We start from the raw sequence: 20,441 nt of genomic DNA on the forward strand, positions 1-20,441 counted from the left end.
TCTTCCAGGTGCTTGGGTGGATTTGCCTTGGGTAGGCTTTTTTCGAAGGAAAAATATGAGTACAGTGGTCCTTTCTGGGCAGGCAGGGTTGGCTTCCTAACCCAATGTGACACAAGCTGTCCCTCAGATGGAAGATCAGTGTTTTTTATCCTGTGATCTGCTTGGCTCAGAAATTAACATTTTAATTTTTTGCATTTTGGCTTTAGTAACGGGGTAGCTAGCAGATCTCAGAAGTGATGAGAAGCCCCTAGTTTGTAAATCTGGGAGATTAACCAAATCTACCAGCAGTGCACCTCCAGCATACTGCAGACTTCCTAGTCTCTTCATATAGTTTGAAGTAGTCTGCTCTCATCTGTCCTGTTACTAGAGCATTACATAAAGATTGGGTTAAAAACAAATCCTGTCCTCCTCAGGGTGGCAGTTGGTACCTTGGCAATGGAACTAGAAGTGACTTAGGGCCTTCCTTTTCTAGTGCTTTGCATGGCTGTGGTCAGAAGAGGAGATAGAATCAGTTTTCCTTTCTTTACAGAGGTTTTTCTTGCTGCAGAGCATCATTTTAGCTTAGAAACCTTTTACCTGTGATTCAAAACAGGTATGTTAAGTTTATATTAAACTGCAAGGTCCATGCTTTCTTCTGGGAGACCAGAGCCTGGAAGGAGAGAGGTATGAGAACAGTGTTCCAAGATGACATCTGAAAGTTGTCAGAAGCAGGATATAGCTGAGAACTTCTTGCTTTTAATATTATTAAACAATGCCAAAGTCCCCAGGGCGACAGATGGTTTCTTCCATGTATGTTACAAATGACAGTGAATAACTGTCTCTCTTTCCTTCAGACATCATACAAATCCAGTGGGCACAGAGTGGCGATGGAAGATGGACCAACCTGAAATGATCTTGCAGGAGGCTATTGAGAACCATCAGAATATGATCAAGCAGTTCAAAGGTAACTTCTCCCACTTCTTCCCCATTAACGATGCTTTTGGAAGATAACCAGCAGTAGCTTCTTCAAAGCATAGGTGAAAACATTCTGGTCATCTGAAATGCTGGAAGGAGGCATGAGATTTATATCAGAAAGATGGGTAAGTGAGAAGAAACTTTTGTGGCACACTTACTGTTTTCTGAGATGTTCTACCTTGGTTTTGACATTAGCACATGAGTCAGCCGTTGGGTATCTGCTGCCTTGAGGGAGTAGCATGAAGTTGCCTCTTGTGCATCTTTGTACTTGTCACATCCTTTTCCTTGGTGCACGTGGAGGGTTCTGCAGTGGTTAAAGCTGGCCTGAATGATGAGGAATCTTGATTCTTATGTAAAAGTGAGGGCAGGTGGAAGGCAAAAGGAATCAGCCTCTAACCTGATAAGAAATACATTGCCCAGCCTTAATCCCCTGGGAGCTTTTCTGTTAGCTCTGAAGTGCCTAGATTGCATATTTCTCGTTGAGTGAGCACTAGCATTCAGGGTATTATTGCTTTCAGGAATTATTCAGTACATCTGTTTGTGACTGAAGCTGCAGTTACACAGCACCTCTGAAAAGTACTGTATTTTACTTCCCATAGGAACTCCTTGTACTTGTGAGTTATTCATTATGTATCTATATCTGTGGATGGTTGGGGTTTTTTCTTTTTTTTTCAAGTGTGATAAACTTGGTTACTCTGCCAAGGTCAGCTTTGTGTGCTGGGAGGGCTGGCCAGCTTGGCAGGACAGGTCTAGGACTCTGCTCTTCCTAACTGACAGCCGAGGCTGTGTGAGCAGCAGAAATGGAATGAAGCATCCATAAAATGTGCAAGATGAGCCTCAGTCTTGGCTGTCATTTTGGGAACCCGTTTGTTTATGTTGGCTGTGCACAGAGAGAACCCAATGGATTAAAAATATGACAAGCAAAAAAACCTTCTGTCAGCTGAGCAGAGCTGCTCCATCTCATTCACTGGAGTTACATAATAGGCGGAAAAATAACTCAAGTTAGGGCCTCATGAGCTTCATTTTCATCAAGCGACTGGTTTGAATCATCTTGCTCTCTCAGACCAGCAGCTCCAGGGAAGCCAGTTCCCTGGGAGCTCCTGCGCTGAACTGGATAGGGAGCAGCCAGAGTAGCCAGACCTGGTGGACTGGATCACAGCTCTAGAGCTCGTCCAGGGGAAAGCAGTGAAGGTGCTGTAGTGGGATAGGGAAAAAATGATGTTAATTCAGTAGGGGAAGCTTTCCTTGGGGAAGAGGTAGTGAGATGAGAGGAGTCAGTGGAGGAGGCAGTTGGTGTCATTAGTGCATCCTCCTTCAGACTAAGCAAAGCACAGCTGCCCGTGCTCAAGGCAGGGCAGTCTGTAGGGAAGTGCAGCTCTCATTCCCTAGCCTCGGTGTTTCTTTTGCACCGCAGCCATGCGGGGAGAGTGCTGAGTTAAGGCAGGGTGCCTGCAGCAGTGCTGCCTGACAGGCTGGGCCAGAGCTGCGGCAGGGTTTCGGGGCTGCCTGTTAACTCAGCTGGTGGGTGCAGTGCCAGCACAGCAGGAGTTCGGGTACAGGTGGTTTGCATGAGTGAGGAGCAGGTAGGATGTCAGATTTTGGCTGGAAGGCTGGAACAACCGTAGCAGACTTACAGCTGTAAACAAGAGTATCTTTAACACTTAAGGCACTGAGCACTTTTCAGACTCTTCTGGATAGCCAGGCTCTTCGATGAGATGAAATGTGGCTGGGAGTGCTGAAAGGTTTATGATCAATAGCTTGAGGACAGTTTGGTGGCTGATAAGAAGCAGGGCACTTCAGGGGTCGATCTGGGAACCTATGTTGTACAACATCTGCATCAACAGGTGATGAATACACCCTTGTCAACTTTGCAGGCGATCCTAATTTAGGGAGGGTGGCAGGCACACTCAGTGGCACAGCTTTACTTCAGAGGGACCTTGAGAAACGTGATTGTTGGGCCAACAGATGCATGTGGAGTTTGGCAAGAAGTGGAAGCTTCTGTATGAGTGTTATAAGCCCATGTCAGTCCATGCTGGGAGACCCACTGCCATGGTAGAACAAGGGACAACAGACTTGAGTTTCTGTTTGGGAAGTTTGAGTTAAACATCAAAATAAGCTTCTTCAGCCAAGGTGGTGCCCAGAGAGATGGGGGACCTTCCAACTTGGAGCTTTCAAGTCTTCTTAAGTAAAGCCATTATCACCCTGGCCCAGTGTTGGCAATTGTCCTCTCTGAGCAGGAGGCTGGACTAGAGACCTGCTGGAGCCCTTCCTAACCAGTAGGTCTGTGACTTTTTTTGTTATGCTTGTTAAAACTTAGTCTTGAACAATAACAACCTCTCTTCCCTGTTGAGGCAGGACTTGGCTGAAAACAGTCATTTATACTTGTTTAGGAAGAAGCTACATGTTGTTTAAAGTGATGACTAGATTTGCATGCAGTTGCTGATGGAGTGTCGAGGGGATACTTGTGAAGGCAGGAGTTGCCCTCGAGCTGTGCCGTAGTGGTGCAGTGTGATGGAAGTGTTGCCCCTGTATAGCAGAAGTGTGTGGTGTTTGCACTAAAAAAAGGTGAAAAGCAAAAGTTATTTTGCAGATGGTCGAAAGCCCTACCTTCTCCTGAAAGCTAAGTGCAGGGATCTGTTTAAACCCAACTTCAGACTAAGGAATAACCCTCTTCTTCCCTTACCACCCCCTGGTGTCCTCCCAAAAAGGGTTGGGGAGAGGGAAAGGTTATAGATGGACTTGGCAGCATTTGAAAATATTCCCAAAGTGCCGAGAGGCCTTTAAGGACATCCCCATTCTCTCTTTCTGGAGCTTATTTTCCATTAATCAAATCTGTAAATATTCCTTGAAACTTGCATGTGCATCCTCCGCACAGTTACCCTTGACTTGGAACTGTGAAAGGAGAAAGACCGAAAAAACGAAACCAACTCTGGACTAGAGCTGTGCTGCAAAGTGGGAAGAAAAGATGTTTTACTTTTTCAGAGTGATAGATGGCAACGTGCATCCTGTCTTGGGAGCCTGAAAGCAAAAGGTTTATTAAGGAGAAGAAAAATCAGTAAGAAAAGCCCAGTAGCTCACTGTTACATTTTGTGAATTTTACATTGTCGCTTCCCTAAGGTGCATGTGAAAATATTGTTAGAGTCGAATCAGTGAAAGCAAAGTTGAGTTGAAACACTGTGTGGTAAACTGAAGCCAGGGAGAGTTAAAAGATGTGCAGTGTCTTGCTGGATGAAAGCCCCCTGCATGGCAGAGCTGTCCTCTGTCGGGGTTGGAAGTGCCTCAGGCAGAAAACATGACTGTCTACTTCCAGCAAACTTAGCAGCACTCCACAAATAGTAGGTCGGATTTTATTATGATTGGTTTTAAACTAAAAAACCCCCAAACACTAAAACCCCACAAACCACCCCGAGGTTTGAGCAGTGCGGTGGCCACAGGGACTCCAGAGGAGTTTCCACGTGCAGCACACACGTCTGCGGAGGTGTTTGAACACTGACCCCTGATGTAGAGCAGACCAGACTATTCAGGCTACTGGAGAAGAAAAGCGTGAGGAAAATGGCTTGGCTAGAGAGCCCTTGAGGCTAAATACCCAAAGCTATTTGAATAAATCAGTGCTCTTTCTATACCAGTACCACGTTCGGGTACACACATACAGACACCTCTGTGTGCCAAAGGAAATGGTGAGCTGCTCTGATACTTTATTAATTCCATGCATTGTAGTAAAAAGGAGATCATCTTTGAAGGAATAGAAGGATTCTTGGGGATCCTCTATCCTATAGGATATCCTAAAGGATAACCCTATATCTTGTAAGAGTTCCTATGCATGCTTTTAGAGATGATGATATGTCATCTTCTCTTCTGTTGTTGCTGTAGGGTGTTTTTGAAGACCATAGCCATTAATGTCACATAATTCTCTTTTAGAGTAACTGATGGAGAGACATCTTACTGATGGGGAGCGAAGGTGGGAAGGTGTGAAGTAGTTTGATGGATACATTTTCTAGGTAGTGGCTAGTAAATCTCTGTGCCCTTATGAAGGGCACACACAGAATGGAGACATAATTCAAAACTAGGAGAGCGGGAGTCTCTGATAATACAGCCCTGGTTCAACCTGGGGAGAAATAAAAAAAACCCCAAACAACCTACCACAACCCAAATGCATGATCCGAACTAGGAAATCTGAAGACTACTTATGTGTCTTGCTGTAAGAGTGGATAGAACAAGTTCCTTGTCTCCCCAGTCACTGAGGGATTTGTGATGACTGGTGTCCAGGTGCTTGCAGAGGGGTACCCAGAGTCAACAACCAGCCTCTCTAGGGTGATGTTTTTCTAGGCCAGATGATGCTTTTCTTTCCTGAATTTAAGTGCACCAGTAGAAGGGCAGCTGGAATCAGCTTTTCAAAGAAGATGTGCTGGTCAGAGGAGGCTTGTCTGCATGCTCTGCTGAGATCTGAGCTCGGCAGGAGCTGAAAGCTGTCTGCCACTGCCTCTTGCTTCTCAAGTTCCTATGGCTCTAAGCTCCTGCACCTGTGTTGGACCTGCTGCAGGCCATACAAAATCTGCCCAGGCTCTGACTTTGCTGGAGTTCACTGGCTGAAGCCAGAAGGAGGCTCATCCACAGGAGCAGAGGCTGAGTGCTGTGGTGGTATGGCAGCCAAAAGTGCAGGAGAGTTCATGCGCTCCCTGAATACACACTAATCCTGTTTAGTTTATCCCTGTCTAGCTCGTGATTTATACGGTCAAATGACTGCATACAAAACCTCTACCCTCCTGTGGAGGTGTTTACTATATGCCAGATTTGCTGTAAACTATTCTGAGAAAGTCACTCTCAAACTTTACATGATGTTAGAATTTTTTTCTGTCTGCTTATAAAGCTGGCACGGTAATTATCGTAGTCCAATTGCAAGATACTGAGAGAGAGAAATTAATTAATTCCAAAAATGACTTCCAGTAGCTTTAGGAATATGGAAGTTAGTCCTTTAATCTCAGTGTGTGGTTGAGATGCTTCTTTCTTTTCAAATAAAGTTCTCATTTAGTACTGTCAAGATTCTGTGGAATAACCATTAGTCCTGTCACTTATTCAGGACTGAGCCTGGCTGGTTTAAAATGCACTAAGCTTCGCTCTGATCGCAAACCAGCTTTTCTACATGAGGCTAAAGCAATATCCAGGAACACCTCTTTTTATCTTGGCTTTGCAGCATAGCATGTAATTTTCTGTACTGCGTGAGCTCCAGCGTCTAGGCAACGAGAGGTGAGCTGAGGACCTGGTTTCAAACTCAAGTCTTTGTTTTTCTAAAACAAACCAACCCCCAATCTAAACCCTCAGATATTATTTGAGTACATCAAGGCATGTCACGAAAATGTGAAATGACATATTTGGAACAAAAGCTTGTTTGTAGTCAGATGATTTCATATGGGGTTCTGAGCATTTGGTCGGATATGGATGGGCTGGAGGAGTGTTTGCCTCTCCCCTGCCCTCCTGTGGGTATAATAAATGTGACTCAGATTGGTTAAACCTGCAGATAACATTTTCATGTGGATGCTACAGTTGAGCTCCTTGTGTTTTCCTCTTTGTTCTCAAATGTCTCTCGCTGTTCAGGACGGTGTCACGTGTTGGGTTTTGTTTTTGAACGCATCCTCTGTGGAGTTGCCTTTCATGTGGTTGCCAGTATGGGTTCAGAGCTGGTTGCTGGCGCTCTGCTTGGCAAAGTGTGCCCAGCTCCTCTGGGGAGCTGGTCTTTGTGGGGCTGGGGGGCCACAGGGCTCAGCAGCAGAGACGGGCTTAACCTGGCTTGCTTTTTTAAGACACCTACTTGAAGTGGCATTAAACTGTCTCTCGTGTTTTTGTCTCAGCATTCAGGCAGCATCCTTGAGGTCTTAGCAATGGAAAGCTTGTCCCAAATGTTACTAGAAAATTACTTGCAGTAGTTAACAGGGCACACACAGCCCCAGGCTCCATGTGTCTGGGCATACGCTGTCTCGTGGATTCCTGCAGAGCTGGCTCTGGCCTGGTGTCCCCTCTGCTTCGGGAGGGCTCCAGCTAGTTTTGCTCAGTCTTCCTTGTGCCGGGCTGTATTTTAGATACAGATGGATGGTTTGGGAGGGGGTTTAGTTGATTTAAGCCTGTTTTCCCTCTTTTTGCAGGCGTGTCAGGAGTAAAAGCAGCTCGCTTTGAGGAAGCAATGACAGCAAAGCACTGCGCGCTGTCGCTGGTGGGAGAGCCCATCATGTATCCCGAGATCAACCGCTTTGTGAAGCTGCTGCACCAGCACAGCATCTCTAGTTTCCTGGTTACAAATGCACAGTTCCCAGATGAAATTAGGTAAGAGTTGGACAAAATATCTCCCTACTAAAACATTTGAGTGCTGACCTGTGTTTTAATTCCGTTTTACTGCTCATCAAGAGTCAGCTCTGCATGAGCACCGACAATGAAAAAGCCCGCTTGGCATCTATTTGATTTTAACCTTAATCTCCCCATGCTCTTTCTCATCTCTTTCTCTCCCCCAGTTAGATTTTCTTTTCTGTATTTTTTAAACAAAGTGTGATTACTTCTGAAAGTGAAAAGAATGTAATATAGTACCTCCCAGAGGTGTGAGGGAAGAACAGTGAGTGAGCTGCGTTTTCTGCTTGGGGACATGGATAACTGGTGTGAGTGTTTCCAGCAGCTAGAGCAGGAGACTGAACTCATAAATTGCCTTTTTGGTTTGTGTGCTTCTCTTGCAGTCTGATCTTTGTTCTAACCCCATAAGACCAGCCGTAATGGCTCAAGCCAAAGATCTATACAGCCCATCATCTCCAGCAGGACCTGGAGTGCAGGATAAGGAAAGGTGACAAACATACTCATCTGCAGAAGTGGGATCAGTAATTTTTAACCTCCCTCTCAGAGGGACTTGAGCTAAATGTTCAAAACATTTTAATGAACTCTGATAAAAGAGTCTTTACAAATGCAAAGAATCCCTGTTTCTGATGTTCTTGAGCATCCAGGCTTCCTTTATCGCAATCTGAAGCAACGTAGCAAGGAAACGCAGCGCATGGTGCGAGCTGTAAGGTGGTTGGGAACTTGTCAGAGTACCATCAGCTAATAACGCTGTCAAAGTCTAACCCTGGAGTTACGTGAGCGTGTTAGTGGAGCTGTACCAGGGTGGTTTGGTACATCGCTCAGCTTGTCATTTCAGCTCAGTGCCTCTCCGTGTTAGCACTTTCTGGTAGAGCTTCCTTTACACTTCCTTCTCGTGGTCTGAATATGGCAGTGAGGGGGGAGGGCATGCAATTTTTGAGTGAGTAATTATACACTACAAAGGCATTCCAAATGATTGAATAATTGTGTAATCAAGTTACTTTAAGTCATGTATTATGTGCCTGATAGACAGAAATTGCTTTTTCCTAAAAATAGCATTTTAAAAAGAGAGCACACGCTATATTTTGAAGCTGCATTTCTTAGGATCTGCTGAATGTTTTTAAAAAGAAACAAAAAAGAAAGTGATAAAATGCTAGTCTTGCTGTCTTAAAAATTGCAACTGATCTTTGGCTCATCAAAGCAAATGATTTGCTTAATATGGGAACTGAAGTATGCACCAAGCTCACTTTGCTGTTGTCAGCAGAGGGGAGCTACAGTCTAAAAGTTAGTCCTAAAATAGGCGGCATGACCTCTGGCATCCAGTGTGCAAACGGGGAGCATGGCCTGGGGTGTTCACTGGGTTTAGGAGGGGGCTCACTGGCTCTGCAGACCTCCTGGCTGGGTCTCCAGCATGGTGCTGCCTGTGCCTGCCTTCCTCTCTCTGCTCCTCCTCCTCTTGCATTCGGGCTGCCGCTTCGTCTGCCTCCAGGCACACACACGCTTTCATAAAGTGAGGGAGGTTTTGTAGCATCTGAGCTCGTATTGAGCAGTTACCTGGCTCTTGTCCTCTTCCTCCTCTTGTTTCTGATTAGGGGCTGTGAACAAGAACCCTTGTGTATGTGTGTGCATTTGTGAGCATCAATAATAACAATAATGAGAAGATGCTTGTTACTGCTCATGAGCAAATGCTCATTTTTATTACATAGATGTTTCTGTTGTTTGTATCACTGCCTAGGCTGTGTCCTGACTAGTTTGTGAAACCACCTCATGGCTGGTGGCCTGAAGTCAATTTATTGCTCTTGAGTTGTGCTGTGCTACTCGGTCATGATTTCTGCCCAAGTTCATACATGGTAAATGCTGTGATTCTGATCTCCTGGATGCGATCTCAGCTGTCTTAAGTTAGCTTGGAAATTGTGACAAAAAATTAAGGAGGAACATTGGAAAAATCTATCCTGGTACCACGCAACTAAATTTCCTGTTAATTATGAAATGTGGCTGTGTTCTGGGAACACCAGTTTGTGCTCTGCTTCTCTCTGGTGCTGACTGGACTCATGACTGCCCCTTCTCCTTGTTCCCCTTTGGCAGAGCATACATGAGGTTGTCTGGGCTCCAGCCCCAGCCATGGCAGAGCCCTGTGGACCTCTCTGTTTTGGAGCAATGTGGGGCAGAAATCCCTCTGTGGGATCTCTTCTAATTTCTTAATTTTCTTCAGTATAAGAGACAGTCTGGGTCTTGCCTGTCCTTAGGATTGAGATCCTCAGAAAGATGCGATTTTTCTCAGCTCATGTTTTGAAAAACACTTGCTCCATCTTCAGTGTGGCCCCTTTTAATTAGGAAAATGCAATGCTAAGTAAAGAAAAAGAGTATTATGGCTATGTTCTTTGAAACTGAGTACTTCAATCCGCTTACACCTAGAGCATCTGGTCATTTTTGGAGATTGTGGGTTTGGGCTGCCAGTCCAGACAAGCTTGTTTACGAAATAGGATTTTTAACTGAAAATGTTAAATTCCGTCTGGCCTATTTCATTCTTCTGTCTAAATACATACAGAGAGAAAATGTTTAGATAGGTTGTTTGAGTGTCTGTTAAGTGGATCTTTCTGGATTCTAAGAGCTCTGCTGGGTCTCATTCTGGACAGTTCTTGTCACTTTGTCACCTTTGGGGAGGGCAGGGGATTTGGTGTATTTTTAGGTGGCACTGTTTGACAGCTGAACAATAGTTTCTAATTTCTTATCTTTTATAAAGACCCAAATTAAGCTGGGACTATAGCCGGCTCATTAACAGACTTCACAAAAACCACTTGCAAACATTGTCCTAAAACTGTTAAGAGTTAGTTACACGGTGCAGTTGGGATGCTGTCATTTCATCTCAGAGACACTGGGGTGGAAGATGCCATGAGGGAAGGGTCATAGAATACCAGGTTGGAAGGGACCTCAAGGATCATCTGGTCCAATCTTTCTTGGCAAAAGCATGGCCTAGACATGACTGCCCAGCCCCCTGGCCAGCTGGATCTTAAGTGTCCAGTGGTGAGGAATCCACCGCTTCCCTGGGGAGATTCTCCTAATGGCTGATTGTTCTCATTGTGAAAAATGTTCCTCTTGTATCCAACTGGAATCTCCCCAGGGATAACTTGTTCCTATTACCTCTCCTCTTTCCCATGCAATTCTTCTTAAAAAAGAGTCTCCATCTTCTTTGTAGCCACCCTTTAAATCCTGGAACATGATGATAAGGTCTCTGCCAACCCTTCTCTTCTCAAGGCTGAACAAACCCAATTCTCTCACTGGCTTTATCAGTTTTGTCTGTGACAAGGGAGCTCGTTTTGGGTTGTTCCTCTTAATGCCCTGCTTTATCCCTTTGCTGATGGACTGCACTGGTGCTGCTTCTCCTTTATACCCTTGGGGTTTATGGAAGGGATTAGACTCAACCCAGGCTCTTCACACAGCAGAGGAGGTTTAATCTTTTTAGAAGTTACTGCTGTTGGGCTCACGTTTGCTGTGCTCACAGCCATTATGTGACCAGAAAGACTATACTGCAGGATTTATATGAAATAAGAGCCTTGGAAATGGAAGGAGAACACGTTGGGGGATTGTGCTTCGTTTTATTTTTCTAAACAGCTTTGACTTCCCTGCAAAAAAATTATTTGACTGATGCCAGCTGCGGGTCAGGTAAGTTCAATGTGTCCAGCAGTAGAAACTGGCTGAATTATGGTTGTATTTCTATTGAATGGGATTATTTTCCCATGGCCCAGGGCAAATAGAGCTTGGGGAAGGGGATGAGCTTTGTGGTTTTTAACGAAAGGGGCTGCGGTGAGCAGCAGAACCTTTCAATGCCTCGTGTAAACCCCTGGCAGCCTGATTTGGGAAGCCTTTCTGAATGTGTTACAGCTACACTGGAGTGGAATATGTTCCAGTTCAGTGAGGAAAAGATAATTAGAATGTCAGCTAAGGCCTTTATGTGACATTCTTAGCTTTGGGGTGTGTTATTTGTTGAAAGTAGGTTATAATGTCTTGCTATTAAGATGATGTTCACTTGGCAGAGATGAACCACTGGACTTTGATAGTTTTCCCTGCAAATACTGTATAGTTTCTGTCACTACTGGACCAGCAGAGCAGCTTGTTTGGAAACACTGTATTTTATATGTGGTTTGGTAGGAAGACACAAATTCAGCTAGCAGTAATGTCTGCAAACAACAATTCCCTTCTTTTTGTTTCCAAGGAACCTTGAGCCAGTAACACAGCTGTATGTCAGCGTAGACGCCAGCACCAAAGAGAGCCTGAAGAGAATTGATCGACCCCTCTTCAAGGATTTCTGGCAGAGGTTTCTGGACAGTTTAAAGGCCTTGTCTGAAAAGGTACCCAGTTAAGAACGTATTTTTAAATATTTTTTTTTTTCCTTTTGCACTTTACCTGCTCAGGACAAAACTAGAAGACTTGAGAGGCTTAAGATGGACAGTGGAATGAGTTCTGGATGTGTTGGGAGCATATTTACATGTTTTGTACATTAAGGTCTATAAAGTCCAGCAAGTTTGATCAGTTTTCTGTGTGGGGAGAAATTTAATGACAAAAGGAGAGCAGAACGTGTGTCAAATGAGTAAACTCTGCTGTGAATATAAAATGCTATGAGAGATGAAGAGATTATAAAATAATAGAAGATTTCCTAATGAAGCGTTTACACTAAAACCAGGCTGCTGAAAGAAAACTGGTAATTTAGGGAAGCCTAGGAGGAGTCATAAATCCCCCTGTGGCACTTAGCACTGGCTCTCAAACGTTCCCTTGAAATAGCAGTGCGTAAAAGGCATTAAAATGTGTGTGCCGGAGTTTACTAACTCTAGTCACCCTCCTGCTACATAGAAATCTGCTTATTTCTAGAAGATTTACCCAAAACAGATCTGAGCATAATAGCAAGGGTGACTGTCAGTGGTTTGTAGTAGTTCATGTCTTTATTGATGATCTAGATGAGGGGATCGAGTGCACCCTCAGTCAGTTTGCAGGTGACACCAAGTTGGGTGGGAGTGTTGACCTGCTCGAGGGTAGGGAGGGTCTGCAGAGAGATCTGGACAGGCTGGAGCGATGGGCTGAGGCCAACTGGAGGAGTTTTAATAAGGCCAAATGCCGAGTACTGCACTTGGGCCACAACAACCCCCAGCAGCGCTACAGGCTTGGGGAGGAGTGGCTGGAGAGCTGCCAGTCAGAGAGGGACCTGGGGGGGTTGATTGACAGCCGGCTGAACAGGAGCCAGCAGTGTGCCCAGGTGGCCAAGAAGGCCAATGGCATCCTGGCTTGCATCAGCACTAGCGTGGCCAGCAGGGACAGGGAAGGGATCTTACCCCTGTACTCAGCACTGGTGAGGCCGCCCCTCGATGAGTGGGTTCAGTTTTGGGCCCCTCACTCCAAAAAGGCCATTGAATGACTCGAGCGTGTCCAGAGAAGGGCAACGGAGCTGGTGCAGGGTCTGGAGCACAGGTCTGATGGGGAGCAGCTGAGGGAACTGGGGGGGTTTAGTCTGGAGAAGAGGAGGCTGAGGGGAGACCTCATGGCCCTCTACAGCTACCTGAAAGGAGGGTGCAGAGAGGGGGGAGGAGTCTCTTGAGCCAAGGAACAAGTGATAGGACAAGAGGGAATGGCCTCAAGTTGCGCCAGGGAAGGTTTAGACTAGATATTAGGAAGCATTTCTTTACAGAAGGGGTTGTTGGGCATTGGAATGGGCTGCCCAGGGAGGTGGTGGAGTCCCCATCCCTGGAGTGGTTTAGGAGTAAAGTTGACTTAGCGCTTAGAGATATGCTGTAGTTGGGAACTGTCAGTGTTAGGTCAATGGTTGGACTGGATGATCTTCAAGGTCTTTTCCAACCTATGAATTCTGTGATTCTGTGTCCGTCTGAGACAGCTGAACAGTGACCATGTGTGACCGTGCCTGCTGCTGTCAGCTCAGAACTTGGTCTGCTGCATAACAGTTTTTGTAGTAATTAATGAAGCGCTCACGGTCCAGCATCACATGAATTAACAGGAACAGTGCTTCATGAGCATGTCTTCCCTCTCTTATTTACTGATACAGTGCTCTGGAAGCAAGTACTTCTGTTTACCTATTTGGCAGAAGCTGACGTGCTACCTGCTGAGATGAACAGACAAGAGAGAATGTTTCATTTGAATAATGAGTTTTTCAGCCTTCTGAGATGTCAATGTTGGACCATTTTCTGCCAAATGTACTTACATTAGTAGATCTGGGAGACTCAGTGTAATTGAGTGACACTTTCTTCTGCAAAGGCACGTGAGTAGCTTGATCAAGCTGTCTGAGTGCAAGTGTGTCGGCTGATCTTGTTAAGCAAAATCTCAGGCCAGACTCTGAGCTTACTGAAATTGGGTACAAACTTACTAAGTTCTCTGTGTGAGTAGAGGAGGCTGTAGAAAGAAGGGGAGCTAAAATATTGAAGGCAAAATATTGGAAAAGTCTTTTGGGAACTTGATTCTGCCCATCATTTCTTTCCTGTCTCTCTGCACAATATGGTTCATTCGTTGCTGTGTGTTGTCAGAAATTTCCCTGCAAAGAATTGAAGGTGAAAGTATTGGCAAGTCTGTCCATACAGCTAAAAATACTCTGGTCAAGGTGAAGAGGAGGGGAAAAAGAAGCTCAACTAGCAGGTGCATTTTCTCCTCAAAGCAACTGTACTTTGAAGGGTCCTTGAAACACTGGTAACACAAGAGCCAATTAGTAGTTGCTCCAGTTGGTGATACACTGTTCTGCCAGCCCCTGCTCAGCTGCATATTGCATCACCACACGTGGGGGACAGCAAGAAGTCTTGGGGAAGCTGCTGTTAGGTTTTTCTCTTAGTGTTATACATGGTTCTGGTACCCAGAAACTATCTTGAACTGCTTCTGGGGAGAAGCACCTTTCTGTTTTCCTTCTGAGCACATTGCTTGGTGTTCGTGTGTGATGTTAAGCACCATTCTGTAGGACTGAAATGAATGAAAGGTGGTGAAAGCTCATGCATCTGCTGATTCTTGAGAAATACAGTTCCTGTTTCAGAATAGGTGGGGAAGCGCTGATGCATTGTGTTGGGGAAGTGATGCATATATATCTGGAAATGAAATACAAGTTCTATATTTTCACACTGCATCACAAACCATCCAGGCTTCTTCAGTTCTGAGACTGAGACAAGCTGGCATTGCAGCTGATATGAGTCACTGCTAATAAGAATCACAGATAGGTTTGATCTATGCACACTTGAGAAATACAAATGGGTGAAGGGAGTTCTTAAAAACACAAGTTGTGCCTTGCTGTGCTTGCCATTGTGGTGTTTGGCAGGTGCTGTTCCTGCACAGTTACCGTGCTCCCTTGTGTGTCTGCTGGCTGCCCCCAGGGCTGTGTGCTGGGTGCTGCAGGGATGGGTGGTTAGAGACAGGTCCTGCTGCCAAACATTGATAATCCAAACAGGTGAGTGGGAGGAAAGGAAGAGGAGAGGGCACAGTCCTAGGTGAGAAAGGAGTGAGGATGGCCTTGGCTGTTCTCTTTCCAGCCACCAAAAAGCAGGCTGATTCTTGTTAAAAGTAGAAATGGAAGGGCCTGGGTTAAAGAGGTGGGTTTCAAATCTGTTGCCTTAGGGAGGCACTTACACTGATAATGGATTTCATGATTTTAACTGAAGTTCTGCAAGAGTTCTGGAATCCTTAATAAAGGGGTGAATTTAATGGCTTCTTTCCCGTATGATTTCATGCAACATGTTGGTGATCAGTTGCTACAGCATTTTCAAAGGAGGTTCAGGAATAAAAGATATAAATCTTTATGATATTTCTTTCTGCAGCAAACAGCAAGAAACCCCCTCTTTGTCCACTACTATTTGGAGCAAGTTTTATCATTTCTAGAGTGATTCTCATTGAGATGATCTTCGTGTTAAATTTTCTATGCTGAGAAATGTTTTTTGAGAGGGGAGTTTGTTAAACAGCAGGTAGACTCCCAGAAGGCTCCATTTGTTTCTCGTCATGTTTTCTGCCCTCCAAATTAAATTGAGAGGAAAAAGACAGACGTTAACATGTGCAATTTAGAATGTGCCCTTTCCAAACGTCACATTTGAAAAGCCTTACAGTCTCATCCTCTGACAGCCTTGAGTTTATAAAAACGATTGAGGTGACTTGACTTGATGGACAAGCGCTTGGAGGAGGCACTAAGGATGTGAATCTTTATTCTCATCGTAAGGATGATAAATCTGTTCCAGTGGTTGAAAGACATTTCTTCCAGCCATTGCTGCTTCATAATGTTATATCCAAATGAGAAATGAGGTACAAATTAATGATGAGGGTTCAGAAGCTCAGGAGGGAACTTGAAGTTCTATGATCAAGTTGATGCTTTTTTTTCAAAAATACCATTAACCAAACATGTGCTGTCTGAGCAGGAAAATAAGGAACCAATGTTCTGTGAGCTCTCATCCACCAGCAGTCAGACTTGATGCATTTGTGTTTTGACTTAGTGCTTTGTCTCCCTCAGTGTTACTAGACCAGATTCTGTAGGTCAAGAAACTTTGAAAACTGTTCTTGTTGTCCATAAATTACCAAGTGTTTTCCCAAGTGATGGGGATGTTGACTGAGACAAATGGGAATCCCCCACTGAGTTGCTGATAAATGAAGTGGGGTTGCAGTGACCCAGTATGGCAAAAGTGCTTACAGATTTCTACCGAAGCACTTTGAAAATAACTGGAGAAAAGATGGTGATGGACGTACCCGCAGAGCATGCCCCATTTGTGATTCAACGTTACAGAATCCCAGAATCATTCAGGTTGGAAAAGCCCCTTGGGATCACCGAGTCCAACCCTCAGCCCGACTCTACAAAGTTCTCCCCTACCCCACATCCCCCAACATCTCATCCAAACGACCCTTAAACACACCCAGGGATGGGGACTCCACCCCCTCCCTGGGCAGCCTATTCCACTCTCTGACCACTCTTGCTGTGAAACATTTTTTCCTCATGTCCAGTCTGAACCTCCCCTGTTGCAGTTTAAAGCCGTTCCCTCTTGTTCTGTCACTAATTCCCTGTGAGAAGAGACCAGCACCAACCTCTCTACAATGTCCTTTCAGGGAGCTGTAGAGAGTGATGAGGTCTCCCCTCAGCCTTCTCCTCCTCACACTGAACAGTCCCAGCTCCTTCAATCTCTCCTCACAGGATTTATTCTCCAGGCCCTTCCCCAGCTCGTTGCCCTCCTCTGCCCTCGCTCCAGCACCTCGAGATCTCTCTCGTACTGAGGTGCCCAAAACTGGACACAACACTCCAGGTGTGGCCTCACCAGTGCAGAGCACAGGGGGACTGTCACTTCCCTTCTTCTGCTGGTCACACTATTTCTAATCCAAGCCAGGATGCCGTTGGCTTTCTTGGCCACCTGGGCACACTGCCGGCTCATGTTCAGCTGCTTGTCAATGAGAACCCCCAGACCCTTCTCTTCCAGACAGCTCCAGCCACACCTCCCCAAGCCTGTAGCCATGCAGGGGGTTGTTGTGGCCCAAGTGCAGGACCTGGCACTTGGCCTTGTTGAAGCTCATCCCGTTGACGTTGGCCACCGATCCAATCTATCCAAGTCTCTCTGTAGAGCCTCCCTATCCTCGTGCAGATCGACACTCCTTGGTGTCATCTGCGAACTCACTGATGCATTACGCTGCATTACGTTGCAACATCTCTGAGCAGGCTTCTTTCCACCTGTTGAGAGAGCAAGACAACTCTTGCAGCAAGTGGCTGCTGGTTCATGGATGTTCATGGGCTTGATGAGAACTGGGAAAAAGGTCCCTGTGTCACTCACGTGCTCTGAGGAGCACTCTTCCAACCCTGACGTGGTGTCACCTCTTCTGTCTATCTTCTTGCCTTAATCATGATAAATCCTGTTCAATCTGCTTGATACACTGTACCTTAGAGTACTTGCTGTGCTGCCAGACACCAAGTAGGTATTGCTGAGCTGCTTTAACTTTCAGAGGACAGGTGCCAATGTTCTCTTAAACAGATTGGAGCCACGCACAAAGCAAACGGGGGAAAATCCCTTTAGGTTAATAGATGTTATGGCACTGCAGGAACTGATGATGAAGCAGAACCTTATCCTTCCTGTCCTTCCAGGAGGGTCACAACAAGCAAAAGAAACAGCTTATTGGCGCTTTCTGGAGTTCAGTTAGACTTGTGTCTTTAGATATCATACCCACCTCTTGCTTTAGATCTTGGGTAAAACCTTGCCCTCAATCTTTTTCTACTTCAAGGGAAATACGATTTCACAGAGAAACAGGGTCATGCCTCTGTGGGCAGGATGTAGCAAATGTCTTTTTTTTTTTTTTTCTCTTTATTATAAAAGGACTAGAAGGGGAAATTCTTAGCTCTACTCATCCTAGGATATCACATATTTGACAGTGCATGGATTTGGCACCTGTGGCTATGTACTCTTTGCTGGAAGGTGCTAGAGATGGTCTGCCCAGAGAAAGGCATGAAATATAAAAATGTTTCCTATTACTATCTTCCAGGTCTGCATTTGCATGCTGCTTACAGGTAGTTCCTTTTACATTTCTGGATGATGAAGACACCAGCTTGCATATTTAAACATTTTCAGACTTGCATCTGGTGCTGTTTACTTTAGTTTTTTTTTTTCCAGTGTGATCCTTTCTTCAAAGTTACCCTTGGCTTCTATGTGATTACAAACGTAGTGTAAATACATCGAGTTACATCTTGAGCACGTTTTAGTGCTTATTATATAATATGACAGCAACAATTGCTTTTATGAAAAGAGCACACTTGATTTGCACGGAGATTATTTATGTGGTTATTGGGGGAAGGGAGCTGGTTTGTAGAGCCTAGTCTGATGTTTCTGAGCTAAGTGACTTTTTTAAGGAGAATTTAAATGTAAAATTTGCAACAGATGTTAGAATCAGTAATCAATTTTGCCACTATAAATTTAGAAGAATTTGACTCTTCTGCACAGTAAATGCTCTCCTCCAGCTGTGTTCTTGTTTTAATGGTTTCGCTAATGAGACTTCTGGTGTAAACCTTTTGAAATGCAATATGATGAGTGCTACAAAGGTATGATGTTTAATACTAAGTTATTGTCTCTGAAATACATCATCTCTTTTCAGTTTAGCTTACAGCAAGCAGCAATCCAAATGAGGCTTCAGCAAGATTCTTGACTGCAGAGGGAGTGAAATCTTATTTCTTCTGTCTGTTCCAGTACCTCTTGGTTTGCCTGCAGGCAAAGAAAAGGGGAAGAATGTTCATAAACACACTTCACAATCAAAATGATATGTTATTCCAAGCTGCTGGTTGTTGCTGTGTGTCCTATGAAGACAGGATAGTGGGGCTGGAGTGGAAGGCAAGGTGTGTCTGGCCACCCAGCGAGCCTGAGGCAAAGGTGGGGGTAAAATCCATGTTGTCTTAGTCCTTGTCCAAGGCTTTGTCCGTTATCCCACATCAATCCCCTGCTCATTAGTGCCTGGTGCTTTGAGGTAGCCAGGCCTGTGGGCTGTTCTTTTGCTGCTGGTTCTTGCCAGGGGAGCGGTTACGGCTGTGGAGAGGCTGCCCAGTTGCCACCCTGTTGTTGGTAGAAAGCACTTCTCCCCCTTCCCATGTCTTCTGGAAATGGGCTCTGACCTGTGAAGTGTAAATGGGAGAAACAGAGGGCCCTCCTCCTCCTCTTCTAAGTTCACTCTTCACTTTCACCCCTTAACTAGCACACGTTATTTAGCTTTCCTAGCTTTTCTGCTGCTTTAGCAAATGCTTCTTAAATGTTTTCTTACCCTTTATTAAACATGATCTTTCTTTTGCCTTGAGCTCTTCCTAGAGGCTGCATGAGAGATGCCAGACTTGGCTTTTAGAGAACTTGCTTCAAACCAGTCTCTCTTTCCCTTTCCAGCCCTTCTGATACTTATTAACTCAATCACTATCAAAGGGCTGCTCTGTTCCTGGGGCTTGGCTCTGGGAAGCCAGAACTCCCAACTACCCCAACAGGCTCCATGGTCTTAGGGATGTCTTCTCACATTTTCGTTCTCTAGTTGTGAAATAGAGCAGTAGTCTTCATGTAAAAGCACTCCAAGAAGACAGCATGTGTGTGTTTTCATGTGAACTCTTAAAAAGGAAAGAGCGAGCCTAAAATTCTGCTTGTGGCAACTAGGCAAAGAACTTGTATCTGCACTTTATTTTTAAACATGTTTTTATTTAAGCCTATAAAGTTGAAGTAACTGGGCCAAATGCCATAGACTGGGTTTGTGCAGAGCGTTGCATAATATTCCATTCTGCTAAATGCATTAGCTGTTGGATTTTTGTACTCACTGACCAATTATCAATGGCTCTAGCACGATGATTCAGATAAGAAGCATTTATTGGGTTCATTGAATCCATTCATTTGACATTTCAGGAAAGATGAGTTGACAAAGCATCTGCAAGAGTGATCTATTTTCTCATCTCAGATGGTGACTGTATAATTGAGGCAGAAACACTGCAAACAAGAAAATGGATTTTATGGGAATGTGGTAATGGGTGTGCTGGTGCTCCTCCAAAGCAGAGGGAACATACTCATGGACTCATGCAAGTCAAATAAAATCAGGAAGGCCTACTGCTTTGGAGGGGGTGAGAAATTCTCTTGGAAGGGGTTAGCTACGATGGCCCAAGTAGTGCGTGACAGGCTGGGCTACTGGGTCCAGGCTTGCAGGAGTAGCTGGAGTGACACATGGACTTGGTGCCCTATGTCCTCTGGTGGGATGGGCTCTGGGAAGGCTCTCCTCTGCTTCAGGGTGAGATTGGCATGCTTGGCTCAAACTGCTGCTGAGGGTGATTTGACCTCGTGTGGTTGGTTTGGGCCTGAGGCAGCTGGGGAGCTCCTGGTCTCTCCTTCTGGTTCTTCAGGGCAGGATCCTGCAGCAGGTAGGTGGCAACAGAGCTCAGGGAACCATCATACATGCAGTGCCCTGCTTGTCAGTAATCTTCTCCCTCAGCTTCAGCTTCTTTGGGTTACCTGATGGCCAGTGAGAGCAGAACCTGACCCAAAACTTCCTTTGTCAGAGTGACTTTTAGCAACAAAGCAGCTCATGCAGAGAAGTGCTCTTTTTCCTTGTTGCACGTAGGTGTTTGTGCCTTGGCCCTGTTCCTTTGTATGGTGCTCAGCCCTTAAAAATCCAAGGAGCTGGTGATATGAGTTGGCTATTTGTAACTTTGGACA

General features: G+C 45.1%; 1 protein-coding gene across 7 annotated transcripts in view; it reads left to right on the plus strand.

Annotated features, from left to right (window-relative positions):
• The window catches only part of LOC141932333 (S-adenosyl-L-methionine-dependent tRNA 4-demethylwyosine synthase TYW1-like), a 110,867-nt gene that overhangs the window by 43,590 nt on the left and 46,836 nt on the right, over positions 1–20,441 (plus strand). For all 7 annotated transcript variants that reach the window (XM_074845753.1, XM_074845756.1, XM_074845754.1 and 4 more), the window contains 3 exons: positions 834–943; positions 7,092–7,269; positions 11,498–11,633. In XM_074845753.1, the coding sequence (XP_074701854.1) occupies positions 834–943; positions 7,092–7,269; positions 11,498–11,633 (424 nt within the window). The remainder of the gene's footprint in view (positions 1–833; positions 944–7,091; positions 7,270–11,497; positions 11,634–20,441) is intronic.

The sequence above is a fragment of the Strix aluco genome, chromosome 19, assembly GCF_031877795.1.
Source record: "Strix aluco isolate bStrAlu1 chromosome 19, bStrAlu1.hap1, whole genome shotgun sequence".
NCBI classification, from domain to species: Eukaryota; Metazoa; Chordata; class Aves; order Strigiformes; family Strigidae; genus Strix; species Strix aluco.